This window comes from Alexandromys fortis, unplaced genomic scaffold (assembly GCF_014885135.2).
Source record: "Alexandromys fortis isolate MF-2015 unplaced genomic scaffold, M_Fortis_MF-2015_v1.1 scaffold_0, whole genome shotgun sequence".
Classification (NCBI taxonomy): Eukaryota; Metazoa; Chordata; class Mammalia; order Rodentia; family Cricetidae; genus Alexandromys; species Alexandromys fortis.
In genome coordinates this window covers 28582654-28596696 of record NW_026067949.1, presented here as the reverse complement: position 1 = coordinate 28596696, position 14043 = coordinate 28582654, and the positions used below count along the sequence as shown (strand labels likewise).

The 14043-nt window shown below is 42.2% G+C and overlaps 1 protein-coding gene across 2 annotated transcripts in view; it reads right to left on the bottom strand.

Moving 5' to 3' along the window:
* Slain2 (SLAIN motif family member 2) overlaps positions 1 to 13764 on the bottom strand; it is a 55585-nt gene extending 41821 nt beyond the window's left edge. For both annotated transcript variants that reach the window (XM_050149813.1, XM_050149814.1), the window contains exon 1: positions 13130 to 13764. In XM_050149813.1, the coding sequence (XP_050005770.1) occupies positions 13130 to 13518 (389 nt within the window). In that variant the 5' untranslated portion in view covers positions 13519 to 13764. The remainder of the gene's footprint in view (positions 1 to 13129) is intronic.
* Positions 13765 to 14043: the final 279 nt, after the last annotated feature.

The following is a 14043-nucleotide window of genomic DNA, read 5'->3' as shown; positions in this document are numbered from 1 at the left end:
CCCGTTATCTTCCTTTCTATTAGAAAAAAAGATATCTATTTGAAGGATATGCACGTTCATGTTCTAAGATTACTAACAGCAGTCCTTTCTAAGTCTACTACTGAGGTATTAACAAAGATATACCAACTTTAAAAAAAAAAACACCCAACAATCTGCTGTCTAATTTCATGACAATTAAAAAATGTAATATTGGCTGGTATCAAATTCACAGCAAGGACTTCTTAATTCCCTTGACAGAACCTATTAAACCCCATTCCTCAACCTGATCCACTACTACTTCTTACTCATTCTTTTCAGCAGACTGTCAACAGCCACCATGACTGGCTTTGTAATCTCTCCCAGAGAGATGAGCAGAAGCCCTGAGGAAGAGCAGAAGGCAATGTGGGAGAGCTTTCCTTCTAGTAAACTAGATTTAGAAGACAGCTTGTCTCATTCTCATCATGCACATCTAAAGTTTAAGTGAAGATCCCTGTTTCATCTTATCTTTCCAGGTAGTTTTATAAGTTTCATACAAATATCATAATACCGTGCTATTGTGTATTCATTATTCCTCATATTTCATGGAGAGTAATATTTTAATACCTCCTCCAATGGTTTTTATTGATTTATTGAGATAGAGGTTTACTACATAACCATGGCTGGTCTAGAATTTGCTTTGTAGAGAGATCCACCTGCCTCTGCATCTTGAGTGCTGGTATATAGCACCTCACCAAATTTAGAGTTATTTTAAAAAAGATTTGTATTATTTTTATTTATGTGTATGTAGGTATGTCTGTGTAAAAGAATGTCACATGTGCACAGGTGCTCTCTGAGGCCAGTAGCCAGTACTGGATAGCTTGAATATGGAGTTACAGGTGCTTATGAGCCAAACTTGAGTCCCTTAAAAGAGCAGCGTGCACTCTTACCACTGAGCCACCTTTCCAGCTCTGCTATGTTCTCCTAATACCCTTTAGAAGAGATCAATTTTATTTTAGAATTACGGATTTTCCAATCAAAACATGTTGTTTTGGTTTATTTACTTTTTTACCTTTCCTAGTTTAAACTTCATAATATAGTTTGTTCCTAAAGGTATTAGTTTCCTCCATAATTTTAATCTCCAAACAAAAGATCTTAGAGGATATGATGTGGAAATAATGGAATAGAAAACACAATTAACATCACTGAAAGCATTCAAACTTTTCACGCTTTTACATGTTCAATTTTTCTGTTAACAATAGCACAACAGAAATAAAGGTGCAGTGTGTTTCAATTAAAACTAATTACTACTACAGAAAAAAACTGTAACTCCATCTGTTTACTAGTTAATTCTGCTTAGTGACCAAACTGTCTCTTTTTAAAAACCACATAAAAAATCACATTATTTGTGGATAGTTACTAGTAAGAGGGTGAGGAGACAGGGTATGAATGAGTGTACAGAGTGGAGATGGGGCCTTTGGGGCTAGCAGAGCATTAGCGAAGTTTCCTGGTAGTACATAGAATTTACAGACAGAGCAATTCCAACAGCAGTGATCCAGAAGGCTCATGAGTTCATTCACTATGGAAAAGTAAGTTGAATAGTGTCCTTAATAATACACTATGAGAAATTCCTCATCTGTAACTAGTATAATGGTCATGCAAGAAATTTGGTCTTGTTATTCTACAGCGTCACCTTATTTTAGTCTATTACTCAGACTAATGCAAACTAGTTTAATGTAACTGAATTTCTACTACATACCAAATGCTATGGTCTTATCTAGAAATGTGAAGATGAATCTCAACTGCTCATGACCCAGAGGCACAAAAGCAAAACATTGTTGTGTTGTCTCCAAAACAGACATATACACAGTGATGAGTTAACATGAAAGAAAGGGTGGTAAAAAGTGAGACTTTCCTTAGACAGAAAGTTGCAGTGGAGACTTAGTGAGATTTTTGGCAAAAAAAAAGAGAGGGAGGAAAAAAAAGGAACTGTAGGCAAAATGAACACCAAAAGCTCGGAGGTGAATGCACGGGAGCTGTTCTGACAAAAGTGAACCAGGAAAAAAGCAAGTCAGCATGGCACAGAGACACTCAGACCTTCTGTTTCTTGTTAACACAGTTTGATCCACTAAACATGATAAAGGCAACTAGTAATTTTTAAAAATCTTACCTTCCCTCAGTAAAAAAGAAATTGGCTATTACTGAGGATATTCAAAAAAGACCTAAAAATAATCCATGCTTCCACGGCTACATAGTTTTCTATTTAAGCTTCTGCCTTAATGTGAACTGCAGTGTTTGTTTTATCACAGAAACAGAACTACAAGCACAAGTAACCTCTTCATTAACATTTTACATATCTGTTAGCACCCTTGCCACAGACCCACTCTGCAGTCTTTGTAAGAACATATCCTCCAATGATTCTGAAGTCAATCTGGAGGTCCAAGAGCAACTGCATTAAAAAAAATTCTTCACTGTTTATCAAAAATTGTCCAACATTAACTTATACCCAAACTACATATCTATAACTAAATAAATCAAGGTCAACTATTTTCCACAGATGTTTTTCAGTCTTGGTGTAAATCTCAATTTCCCCCTATTTATCAGCTAGGTGACTTTGGGTCTAGATTCCTTTCCTCTAAGAAGAATGACATACACAAGTTATAAAGTGGATTAAACTTTGAAGGCATAACGCTAAATGAAACAAGCCAAAACAAAAAGACAGTGGTACTTGATTCCTTTGACATTAACTTCTCTCAAACAACTTGCAGGAGAAGAGAATTCTTCTGGCTCAGTTTCAGAGGGTCTCAGTAAGTATGAAGAACATGACACTAGCAGACAGTCCATGGCAACAGAACAAACAATTGAGCAGAACAATAAAAGGCTATAACCTTCTACAAGCAACCCTTAGAAATCTTAATAGTCAGTTAGGCCTGACCCCCTAAAGCCTCCACGGACCCCACCCCCCCAAATAGCCCACCAGCTGGTGAGCAAGTGCATGAGACTGTGGGCGACACGACAGATTCAAAACACAGCAGTAAGCTTCCTGGCTTTATCAAGTTTACAGACACAGAGAGCAGAATGGTAGCTGTTGGAGGGTGAGGGTGTAAGAAAGCATTATAGCTGAATTGGTTCAGTTTCACCTGAAGGAACAGTTACAAAGGTTAGTAGTGGTAACTGAGCACAGTGGCCCATGCCTGCAATCACAGCACTGCAGCTGCCTTGTCCTTACCAGGTATGAGAGGAAGCTCATAGATTTACAATCTCAAAAATATTGGAGAAAGAAATAATCAGACCTACAGCCACATCTCAGTCTACTTCTGACTTCAATTTTCTACAATTTTATGACATACATCTCCGACTTCTCTGTAAAGAGCATGATAACTCATACTGGTTTGCTTAGAAACTCTACTTTCAATCAGCAGACTGCATAGAGGATTTAGGGGGCTCATGTCAGTAACAAAGGTTCTCTCATAGGTAAGAAGAAAGAGAAAGCTACAACACAGCCTTCAGGGAGCTAACAGAGCCAGCTAACCCTGACTAAGCAGTGCACTCCCATGAGCACAGACGCTATGACCTCTCATCTATTCCAGGGCAGCACAGTAAGAAGGGACACAATGTAAATTTAGACACTCTTCAAATAAATTCTCCCCCTTTGCTCACAAATTCTTGTCTATTAGCACAATTCAAAGGATGGATGAAATGGCAGTAACTGATTGCCCAGATGACAGCTCTTAATCCTCCCCACAATAATAAAGATTCTTACAATATATTTTCTAGTTCAATTCTTTTCCAAAAGCATTAAATTGTAAATATAAAGTAAGAATGGCATTGTGGGCCGGGCTATGGTGGCGCACGCCTTTAATCCCAGCACTCGGGAGGCAGAGGCAGGCAGATTTCTGTGAGTTCGGGACCAGCCTGGTCTACAGAGCTAGTTCCAGGACAGGCTCCAAAGCCACAGAGAAACCTTGTCTCGAAAAAAAAAAAAAAAAAGAATGGCATTGTGGGTGTTGATTTCAGGCCAACAGGGTATGACTAAAGCTGTCCAAGTAAGGAAGTCTCAACCTTAGTACAAAGGACACAGCAGTGACAATACAGAGACATGGGCCACTAAGTGCTCAGACACCTACTGAAAGCTTTTCCTGCATGACAAACAGAAAACCTGAGATTCTGTGCTTACCTTAACAGTTTATATGAGCAACAGTGGCTGAGGGTAAATAAGAACTTGGTTTGCTCTGATCACTACTAACTGAGAACATATAAATGATCAAAACATAGGCAATACAGCCAGTGTGAACAACAGAAGGGCAGCTCCTTAACAAGCTAAATTAGGGACTTGGGAGCTACTGCCGAAGTTAATTTGCTTGCCATACACAAAAGAGAAGCTTTCCAATCCCAGAACCCATGAAAATGCCAGGTGGCAGCTCACCTGTAAAATTCCAGTCTCTGAAGGACACGCCCTATCCCTAGCACCATGCACCCCACCCCTGCAAGCTGATTGGCAGGACTAGTCATTTGATCAGTGAGCTCTGGGTGTGACTGGGAGACCCTAACTCAATAAAGTAGAAGAGCTTTCAAAGTAGATTTCTGACTCAAACTTGGGCCTACACATTGCACTTGTTATTCCATGCACATTTGCATACACACTCGAATATGTGTGTATATATACACAAGCATAACGCACACCAGATAGGAAAGGGAAAATTAAAATACAGGATTACCATTTGGTCCATTCAATCCACTCAAAGTGCAGACACTCAAATACTTGCACCTTCGGTCAGGGCATTATTCACCACTGACAAGATGTGAAAGCAACGCTATCCATCGAGGAATGAAGAAAATGTGACATATACAACAATGAACTATCACCTAGCCATAACAAAGAAGGAAATACTGTCAAATGCTACAAATCCTGAGTAACTTATGTTAAGTGTGATAATCATGACAAATAAAAACCTCTTATCTAATGTGCCTACAGCAGCACAGACAATGAAAGCACACTGGTGTCAGACAGGGAAAACAGTTACTATTTAATAGGAAGTTTCCATTTAGGAATATAGAAATGGCCTACAGCTGGACACTGCTGATAGTTGTGTAAGAATATGAATATAATTAATGTCACTGAACTCTATTTGTTTAACAGTCAGGAGTGGTGGCTCATGCCTGTACGCAACATTTAAGAGGCCGCAGCACTCGCCTTAAATCCCAAGCCCAGCACTCGGGAGGCAGGAGGAGGAGGATCTATATTAAACCAATTAAATAATTAAATAAATAAAATCCAGCTAACATTTTGGAAAGCTGAGGGAAGAGGTTGTTCCAGGTTCAAGAACAGCCTGGGCAACCTAGTGAGTTATAAGCAAGCAGAGGGAGACCCTGTATAAAGAATTTAAAAAAAAAAAAAAAAAAGAGAGAAATAAAGAAAAAGGGCAGGGCAGATGGGTCAAATGGAAAAAGGTAAAGTGCCTGCAATAAGCTCAAGATTCTAAGTTTGATCCCAAGATCCCTTTGGGGAGGAGCAGGTATAACAATGTGTGCTTTTAATCCCAGTGTTGGGGAGACAGAAACAGGTAGATGGCTGGGCTCAGTGGCCAGGCAGCTTAGCCCATGTGGTAAGTTCCAAGCCCACTGGAAAAAAGGCAGATAGCACCTGAGGCTCATGTGCACCCACACAGGCATTTCAACAAATAACACACACACACACACACACACACACACACACACACCAGCAAACAGAGTGGTGAACAAGGTAGCATTTATGTTATTCTACTTTAAATAAATCCTGAAGAATATGAAGGTCTAAAATTGCATGCTGGCAAAGATGTGAAGAAAGGTGAACCCTCATTTACCGTTGGTGGGATTACAAACTGGTGCAGCCACTCTGGAATTATAATCATAGTGAAGACGTCTCAAAAAGCTCAATAGCAGCCAGGCGGAGGTGGTGCAAGCCCTTAATTCCAGTACTAGGAAAGCAGAGGCAGGCAGATCTCTATGAGTTCTAGGCCAGCCTGGTCTAGAGAGTGAGTTCCAGGAAAGGCTCCAACGCTCCTCATGATAGTCTAAGCGACTCTCAAGACAGGCTATTGCTGTTGCCCTTGGTTGTCTCCCAGAAGCTGATGGTAGCTCCCTATTATTGAACAGACCACATACTTTGGACACAGGACTCTGAGGAACTAAGCTGGATCTGATCCAAAGCCTCCTCCCTGAGGATTAACCTTTAAAGTGCTGGAAGACCTATGTGAGCAGCTTAGGGAGGAAAGCAATCAGTAGTTCCATCCAGCTGTGATAGCCTTCATCTATAACAGTGATCACCAGCACTCCAAAGATATCCCTGAAGGTACAATAGTGCTACTTACATCTTAGCAGTAACCAATACACATCTAGCTGGCCTTAAGGGCCACTCAACAGGAGAGAAATCATGTCCAGTACTGACACCTCGCCATCTACCAGTGACTATTGAGATCTTGGATCTTAGAGGAAAATGTACTGCCACTCTCCTAAGTCACCAAAATTCCTAACTGCATTCTAAGTACTGAGCCTTATATCAACAGCTAAGTGGAGTTCCCACCCCTAGATAAAGCACTTTCTTTCTGCAGCAGTTGCAGGCAATTACAGGAAGCCACAACTGGTCAAAATACTTACGCCCAGGTGATACATCTAGAACACAACACCCATATCTATGGCTCAAGAAAGAGGTTGAAAATTCAGAGCCAAAGGTTGAAAGAGCCAAAGGACCAGGAAGTCAGCTTTGAGACTGTGCCTTCTCATTACTACGAATGGGAAAGCTATACCCACGAAATCTCAACAATATGGCTGCCTAAACAAGATCTAAACAACACTAGCTGACATACCAACATGGAAGGGGGAAATGTCATGGGGCTGTACCCTTAGACAAAGTGCTACACGGCAATTAATAAATGTGGAGAGAGAATTGGTTTTTCCCAAAGAGGAGCTCCCTATTTGGATATTCAATATCAGGTGGTCAGCCCTAAAATATATACATAAAAGCAACACTAAATAAACTCGGCAAACTATATTTACTCATAGGTGTAGCAATTTATTTAAAAAAGAGAACATAAATTTGAGAGGAAGGGGCTAAGGGAGCAAGTGAGTGGCACTGGAGGAAGGGGAGAAAATTATGTAATTATATTTTGATTAAAATAAAAGAAACTGCTGCCTGTGGTGGTGCACACTTTTAATCCTAGCGCTCTAGAGACAGAGGCAGGGCAATACCTGTGAATTCAAGGCCAGCCTGGCCTATATTAAGAGAGTTCCAGATCAGCCAGGGCTACACACAGTAAGCCCATCTTAAAACACACCAAAAAAAAAAAAAAAATTAAAGAAACTTAAAAAAAAAAATCAGTCAAGTGTGGTGGTGCACATCTTTAATCCAAGCAATTGGGAGGCAGAGGCAGGTGAAGCCAGCCTGGTCTACAAAGTAAGTTCCAGGACAGCCAGAGAAACCCTGTCTTGAAAAAACCAAACGAGAGAGATCAAGATCCATAATTTATGAGGAATTCTTAAGCCTTTATAGTATAAAGACAAATAACCCAATTATTAGAAAAGGGGCAAGTGGAGCCAGGGATATAGCTCTCCTAGCATACCCAAAGCACTGGCTCCAAATCCCTAGTACTAAAAAAAAATGTATAAAGAATTTGAATAGACATTTTCCAAAAAGAATTATGATAAATGGCTGAGAAATACAGGGAAAAGATGCTCAACATCACTAAGCATTAGAGAAATTCAAATCAGAACCAAAATAATATTAACAGAACAATTATAGTTAAAAAGATAGACCTAACAAGTGCTGACAACGATGCAGAAAAAGCAGAACCCTCATACGTTGCTTGGGATAAAGAGAAGTGGTACAGCTACTGTGAAAAACAATCTGGCAGTTTCTCAAAAAATTAAGCATGGTGATGCCATTTGGAGTAATTTCACTCCTAGGCACATACCCAAGGGGGGGAAATGAAAACATATGTTCATGCAAAAACGTGTAAATAAGTGTCATAGCAGCATTATTTATGATAGCCAAATGGTGGAAATAATCCAAATGCCCACCTACCAATGAATGGATAAACAAAACCCGGTAATTTCACACAATGGAATATTGTTCAGGCACAAAAAAAAAAAAAGATCAAGCTAATAATCTGGCACATGCTACAACATGGGTGAACCTGAAAGAATTATGTTAGATGAAAGACAGACACAAAGGCCACTTGATATATGATTTCATTTACATGAAGTGCCCAGCAAAGGCAATCTGATAGGCAAAGTAGATAATAGGAACGAGGAGGAGAGAGAACTAGGGAATGACTGCTAATAAGAGTATCCGTCATCGATAGAAGAGGTGATGGTTGCACAACTTTGTCTATATTAAAAGTCACTGTTTTGTAGGCTTTAAAACATGCCTTACAGGGCCAGAGAAATAGCTCAGTGAATAAAGATGCCTGCCACCAAGTCTTACTACCTGAGTTCAATCCCCGGGACCCACATGGTAGAAGAACACCAACTCCGGTAAGTTGTATTCTGACCTCCATGTGCCCACTTGTGGAGTGAGCAGTCCTCACAGGGAGTAAATAAATTTAAAAATAAAATGTACATTATAAAAATTAATTTAAATGGTGCATCATATCCTATAAAATTATAGTTCAACAATGAAAAACTTAAAGAGGAAAATCAATTACATCAGCATCAGTACAAAGAAGCCACAGTCCCAATCACAAACAAAATAAACCCTGACACTAAATATTGAAGACAAAAATATTTCTGTCATCAGTTTGTTGATGAACAAGGAAGAATGTTCTTCAAAGAGAATCAAAGCTCAAAGAAACAACGTGAGCTATTATGCCAAGTGCAGTTAAAACAGGCTTAGGCCTACCCCTCCAGACCATGGAAAAAATAACAAAAAATTTATCATAAAATTTCTGTGGATCAGAAATATGAAAGAAAAAGGTTAGGACCAAAGATGGTAATTTCTAAAAAGAATAATAAGCAGTTTCTAAAAATTCCAGAGCAAACTGATTCCTTACAAAATTCAAAGTAAGATTAAACAACGTTTGTGAAATTAAGAATGGAGTGATTCCATAAACTTGAGTAAATCCTTCAGAACCACATCAAACCAAATTCACTCCAATTTCTCCTTTAAGAGAGGGACTTCCTGCAGGTAAGAACCTCACAGGCTCATTACAGCTCAATTACAGAATAGCGTTTGCCAAAATCTTTCAGGATATTCACACAAACCAAATATCATAAGGGCCTGACAACAGGGAGAATGGTCAGTGAACGACCACACTGGGTATTAATGGGGAAACCAGGCTGGGCTGCACACTCCAGAGTAATCTATTCTGTCACTTACATTTTTTTTGTCAACAATCTGAACGAATATATACAACAGAGGTCTACTAAATGCAAAGATACAAAAAAGGAACAGAAAATAGGTAATAATTGCCTAAGTTAAGACTGAACAAACATGAAATTTAAATCCTTCTATTTAAACCCAAAAAAGTTAGGAAGACATAGTTTAACAGTATATATAGAAAACACATGGTGGAGAAGTTCATACTACCAGCAAATATTAAACGTAGTAACAGAAGCTGAAACTATTAATGACTAACAGTTTAAAATGTAATAGTGGGCCTCAACACACACCTGTAATTCCAACATGTCGGATGCTGAGGGCTGTCATGAAATCAAATCAGTCTGTATTATGTAGTAAGATCCAGTCTAGCACAGGCTACTTCTAAATTAATGAGACCATCTCTAAATTAATTAATCAGTGAATTGATAGTATTTACTGTTTTACAAGTAGTTTTTAGTTCAAGAGAAGTATACACACACTCTGGCTAACTTAAAAATGCAATTCTGGATAAGATGTCCAATAATTAACAACTAGAGTAAATTAAAATAATTAATTTTATTAATTAATAAATTAGGTCAGGTGTGTTGGTTTGTGACTTTGGTCCCAACACTTGTTAGACAGGTGTCTCTGAGTTTGAGGTTAGCCTGGCCTACAAGTTCCAGGACACTCAGAACTACATGGTAAGACCCTATCTCAATAATATTCTTCTTCTATTACTAGTACTATGGAAGGACCAGAGAATTATACTATCTAAGAAATTACTCAATAAACTGAAATTTACTCTGAAGAAAATGTCTAGCATATGGTGGGAAGGGGGGGGCGCAGTAGTAGTCTTCAAATACACATTAAGGGACAGTTCATGTAGGAAAGTTGATGCTGTATTTGGAAAATGCAAAACACAATGGAGTATCACAAGCTTTAATGTATGAAGAGCTAGATTCTAATCTTAGTGTCATCATTTACTCTGTGTTATCTGATGCCAAGATAAAGTTTCCTTACACCGAAATTGATACCTACCTTATAAATATATAAACGTTAAATCTAATTAAATGCAAAGATATTTGTAAATTCCTCCCCCAGTAATGCTGGAGGCTATTAGGTAATCCTAACACACTACAATACACAGTCATCTTAATTCTCTTCCTGAGACTTTTCTGAGTTATGAGAACAAAGATTTTCAGACTGGAAAATGCGATCCATTAGTGGATCTAGATGTCAGTCTAGTAGTAACTACCATTCTTCCCTCAATGAAATACAACAGAATAGAAAATATTAAAGTGTACCACTCACAGTAAAACTACATTCGTGAATACAGTTATTCATAAACAGCTGTGTACTAGGTTGTGTACTTTGTATCAGAAGCTGTCCACCACTACTGCCTAAGTGTGTTCTATGAGACAGTAGTAAGCTCTTTGGGAACTCAATTAAGTTTAGGAAACAACCATAATCCCCAGAGATTTATTATGGCCAGTACGCATCTGCATCTGAAAGAAGGCTAGTATGAAAGAAACCTGTTATTTTTGATGAGGAGTTTCCCTTAATTTTATTCCAGAATTTGGTTATTTTTTCATCTAATACCTACTCCTACCTTCTGCATTTTGTGGCATATATGCTAGGGGCAAAAATTTCCCTAGATGAAAATAATGTGCAATAGAGAAGTTTTGGAAGGTAGTTTGTGACTTGCTAAGAAAGCAAACTTTACCATGACTCTTCCTGATGTTGACAGCCACGCCCTCCTCAGACACATCTGAAGGCATTTTAACTAGGATTTCTTTAACTCTCCCCTGACCTATCATGGTTAAGATCAAAGCCAAAAGGCCAGATTTTAATTTCAGATTAAATTTCACACAGGTATTTTCAGGGAAAAAGTGTATCTCTAGCACCAAGACACAAAACCAGGTAAAAACATTAAGCAGGAATCAGGCGGTTAAGACAAACTTCTGGCATGCTTATCTAAGAACATTTGCTTTACCTTAACAAAGACATGCTCAGAAACCAAAGTAGCTAAAGACTTGCTTGGTGTTTGGAGGAGTCAATATGCTCCATCAATACATCTAAAATGGGCTGATGAGCACAGCCCATCCTCATTATCATGAGCATTGATCTCATCATCACTTGGAAAGATGATGACACCTGGATGACTGGGTTCTTTCAAAGTGCATAATACACAGGATTCCTTCAGAAAGCAATGAGTCTCACTAATAGGAAAGCTGTAACTATTACATACTCAGTTCTACTTGGCAATAAAATAACATACGAAAGAGTATCCCTATCATTTGTAGTATCCTAAGGACAAGTTCTAAATACCTTCTTGTATTTGTCAGAAGAGAAAATGCAGTTCCCAATTCCCACCCTTGCTACCTTCTCTGAAAGTCTGCCCCACTATTTGGGCTACTGCTTGCTACCTAGCCTCTCGCTGTCTGGTTCCTAGTCTCTTAACTCTCTTCAGCACCTCACTCATCCTACCTAAGATACAGCTCTCAACATGACCCCCACTGCCTCACACACAGACATCAGCACTTAAGAATCTTTAGAATCTCCCACAGCAGGATCACCTGTAAACTCACTAAATAGTGTTGATTTAAATAACCAGGCTTAAGGGTAATAGTACCCAGTTGGGGAGAATTTATCGTATGCCAAGCCCAGTGCTAAAAGTACACATGGATTATCTAATTTAATCTTCAGAACTCTACAGATGTTAAGAATAATGTTAAGATAATTTTCCTGAGGACAAAAGTGAAGCTCAAAGTAACTTCTCCAAGGTCATAAAGCTTTAAGTGGCAAACCTAGGGCCTGCATGCAGGGCAAGCTTACAATACTTCAAAGTCCTAGGCCTGGATACCAGTTCTTGAGGGATTTCAACTTTACTGAAGTTTTCATGGCAACAGCCTAAACGTTCTAGCTAAAAGTTAAGACTTTCAAAGCGATGAATTATGAGGATAATTCCCCGCAGATGTTTTAAGTCTAATAAGAGCCTCTCACGTCTTTTCTATTTAATGAAAGTGTGTGTGACTTTAAGGTGTGGGGTCACAAGCTCATCAAGAGCTGCCTTCTGGTTGGGATTTTAAAATAGGACTCTCTCTGCCTCCAGGAGGGCATGGAAAAGAGATAGTCAGCTTTAAGAACTACCGCTTCACGGCTCCGAAATGATGTCAGACCCAATTCTTGTTTTCAAAAATAAAATCCAGGGTTCCTGTTCCAGCACCGACTTCACACAAAGCAGCCCCATCCCTTCTCTGCCCTCCTCACACAAAGCAAGCTTTACCCCGCTACCTAAAGGGGAGTGTCGTCCCCCCCCCCCGGTCTCCCCACAAACATACCCATCTCACTCCCGTCCAAAACACCGACTGCTACTCTAGGTCCGGGCACCTGGTATTAGTTACCTCAAGAAGCAGGACCCCCCTCCCTCTAGCCAAAATGCCCAGACCACCACCCGAAAGCTGTTCTTCCACACAAAGCAGGAGCCCTTCCTACGAAGCAGCTTGCTACCTCGGAGCGCTCTGAGCGTGCGGGCCCACCGGAGCTGTGCCAAGCCACAGATTGCATCTGGGTCCAGTTGGGTCCAGCACCCCGAGGTGCCACAACCCAGACAAGAACTAGCTACAGACCCGTTCCCAAGGCACGCCTCGAACCAACTCCAGCCGACCTACCCGCAACAGAAAGAGGCAAAGCCAGTGTTCCCCGCCACCGCCGAGCCCACCCTGCTTTCCTCCGGGATACACACACACACACACACACACACACACACACACACACACACACACACACGATTCCCCCCACCCCAACCCGACCCGCCCGGTCCCGGCGCCCCGCACTCACCAGCTCTCCTCCTCCTCCTCCCAGCCTGACAGTCGCTCCAACTCGTCCGGCCGCAGCGGCTCGACCTCGTCCAGCAAGCCGCCCTCGCCTGACGCTAGCAAGGAGGTGGCGTCCCGCAGGTCCTCGCTGCTGGTCCGCCGCGGGCCCGAGCCCGCTGCGACGCCCACCTTGGCTCCCAGGCCCAGCGGGAAGCCCCGAGGGGACGCCGCACCCGAGCAAGGGGTGGACACGCCGGTCCGAGCCGGGCTGCCGGGCCCGAGGAGGCCTGCGCCCTGCACGGCTCCTGAGCGGCTCCTGAGCTGCTCGTTCTGCTTCTCCAGCTTCTTCACCAGCTCCTGCAGCTTCCGCACCTCCTGGTCCGCGTTCACATTGGAGTTAACGTCCTCCATGCCGGCCGCGCCGCCCGCTCGGACACCCAAGCCGCCGGGAGAAGCGCGGGGTGGGGAGAGAGAGAGGCGTTACCGCCGCCGCTGCTCACGCTAGCCGAGGCGCCGGCATAGAGCAGGGCCAGGCCCCACCGCCAGGGTCCCCCCGGCTCGGGTTGCGAAGCGCCGCTGGCCCCAGCCGAGTCGCCTCATCTGCGCCGGCTCCGCGACTGGGGGAGGCGGCGCCAATATCCGGCCTCGGCCGCCATCTTCCCTCCGTCCCTCCGCCCCCTGCCGGCCAGCCCGGTCGGTGACCTCAGAGCGTCGGGGGAGGACGTGGCCGCCCGCGGGCCGAAAGGACTAGGCGCGGGGCTCGCGGTGGGGCGGGGCCGGGGGCGGGGCCCGCGGGAGTCACGGGGTCTGGAGGGGCGGGGTCGCTGTGGGGGCGGGGCTTCATCCGGAAGAGGTGGGGTGGGCGCCGGCGGAGGTGGGCCCGGCCGGGCTGGGCTATCCCCGTAGGGCTGCGTTGGCTGCAACCCGAGGCTGATC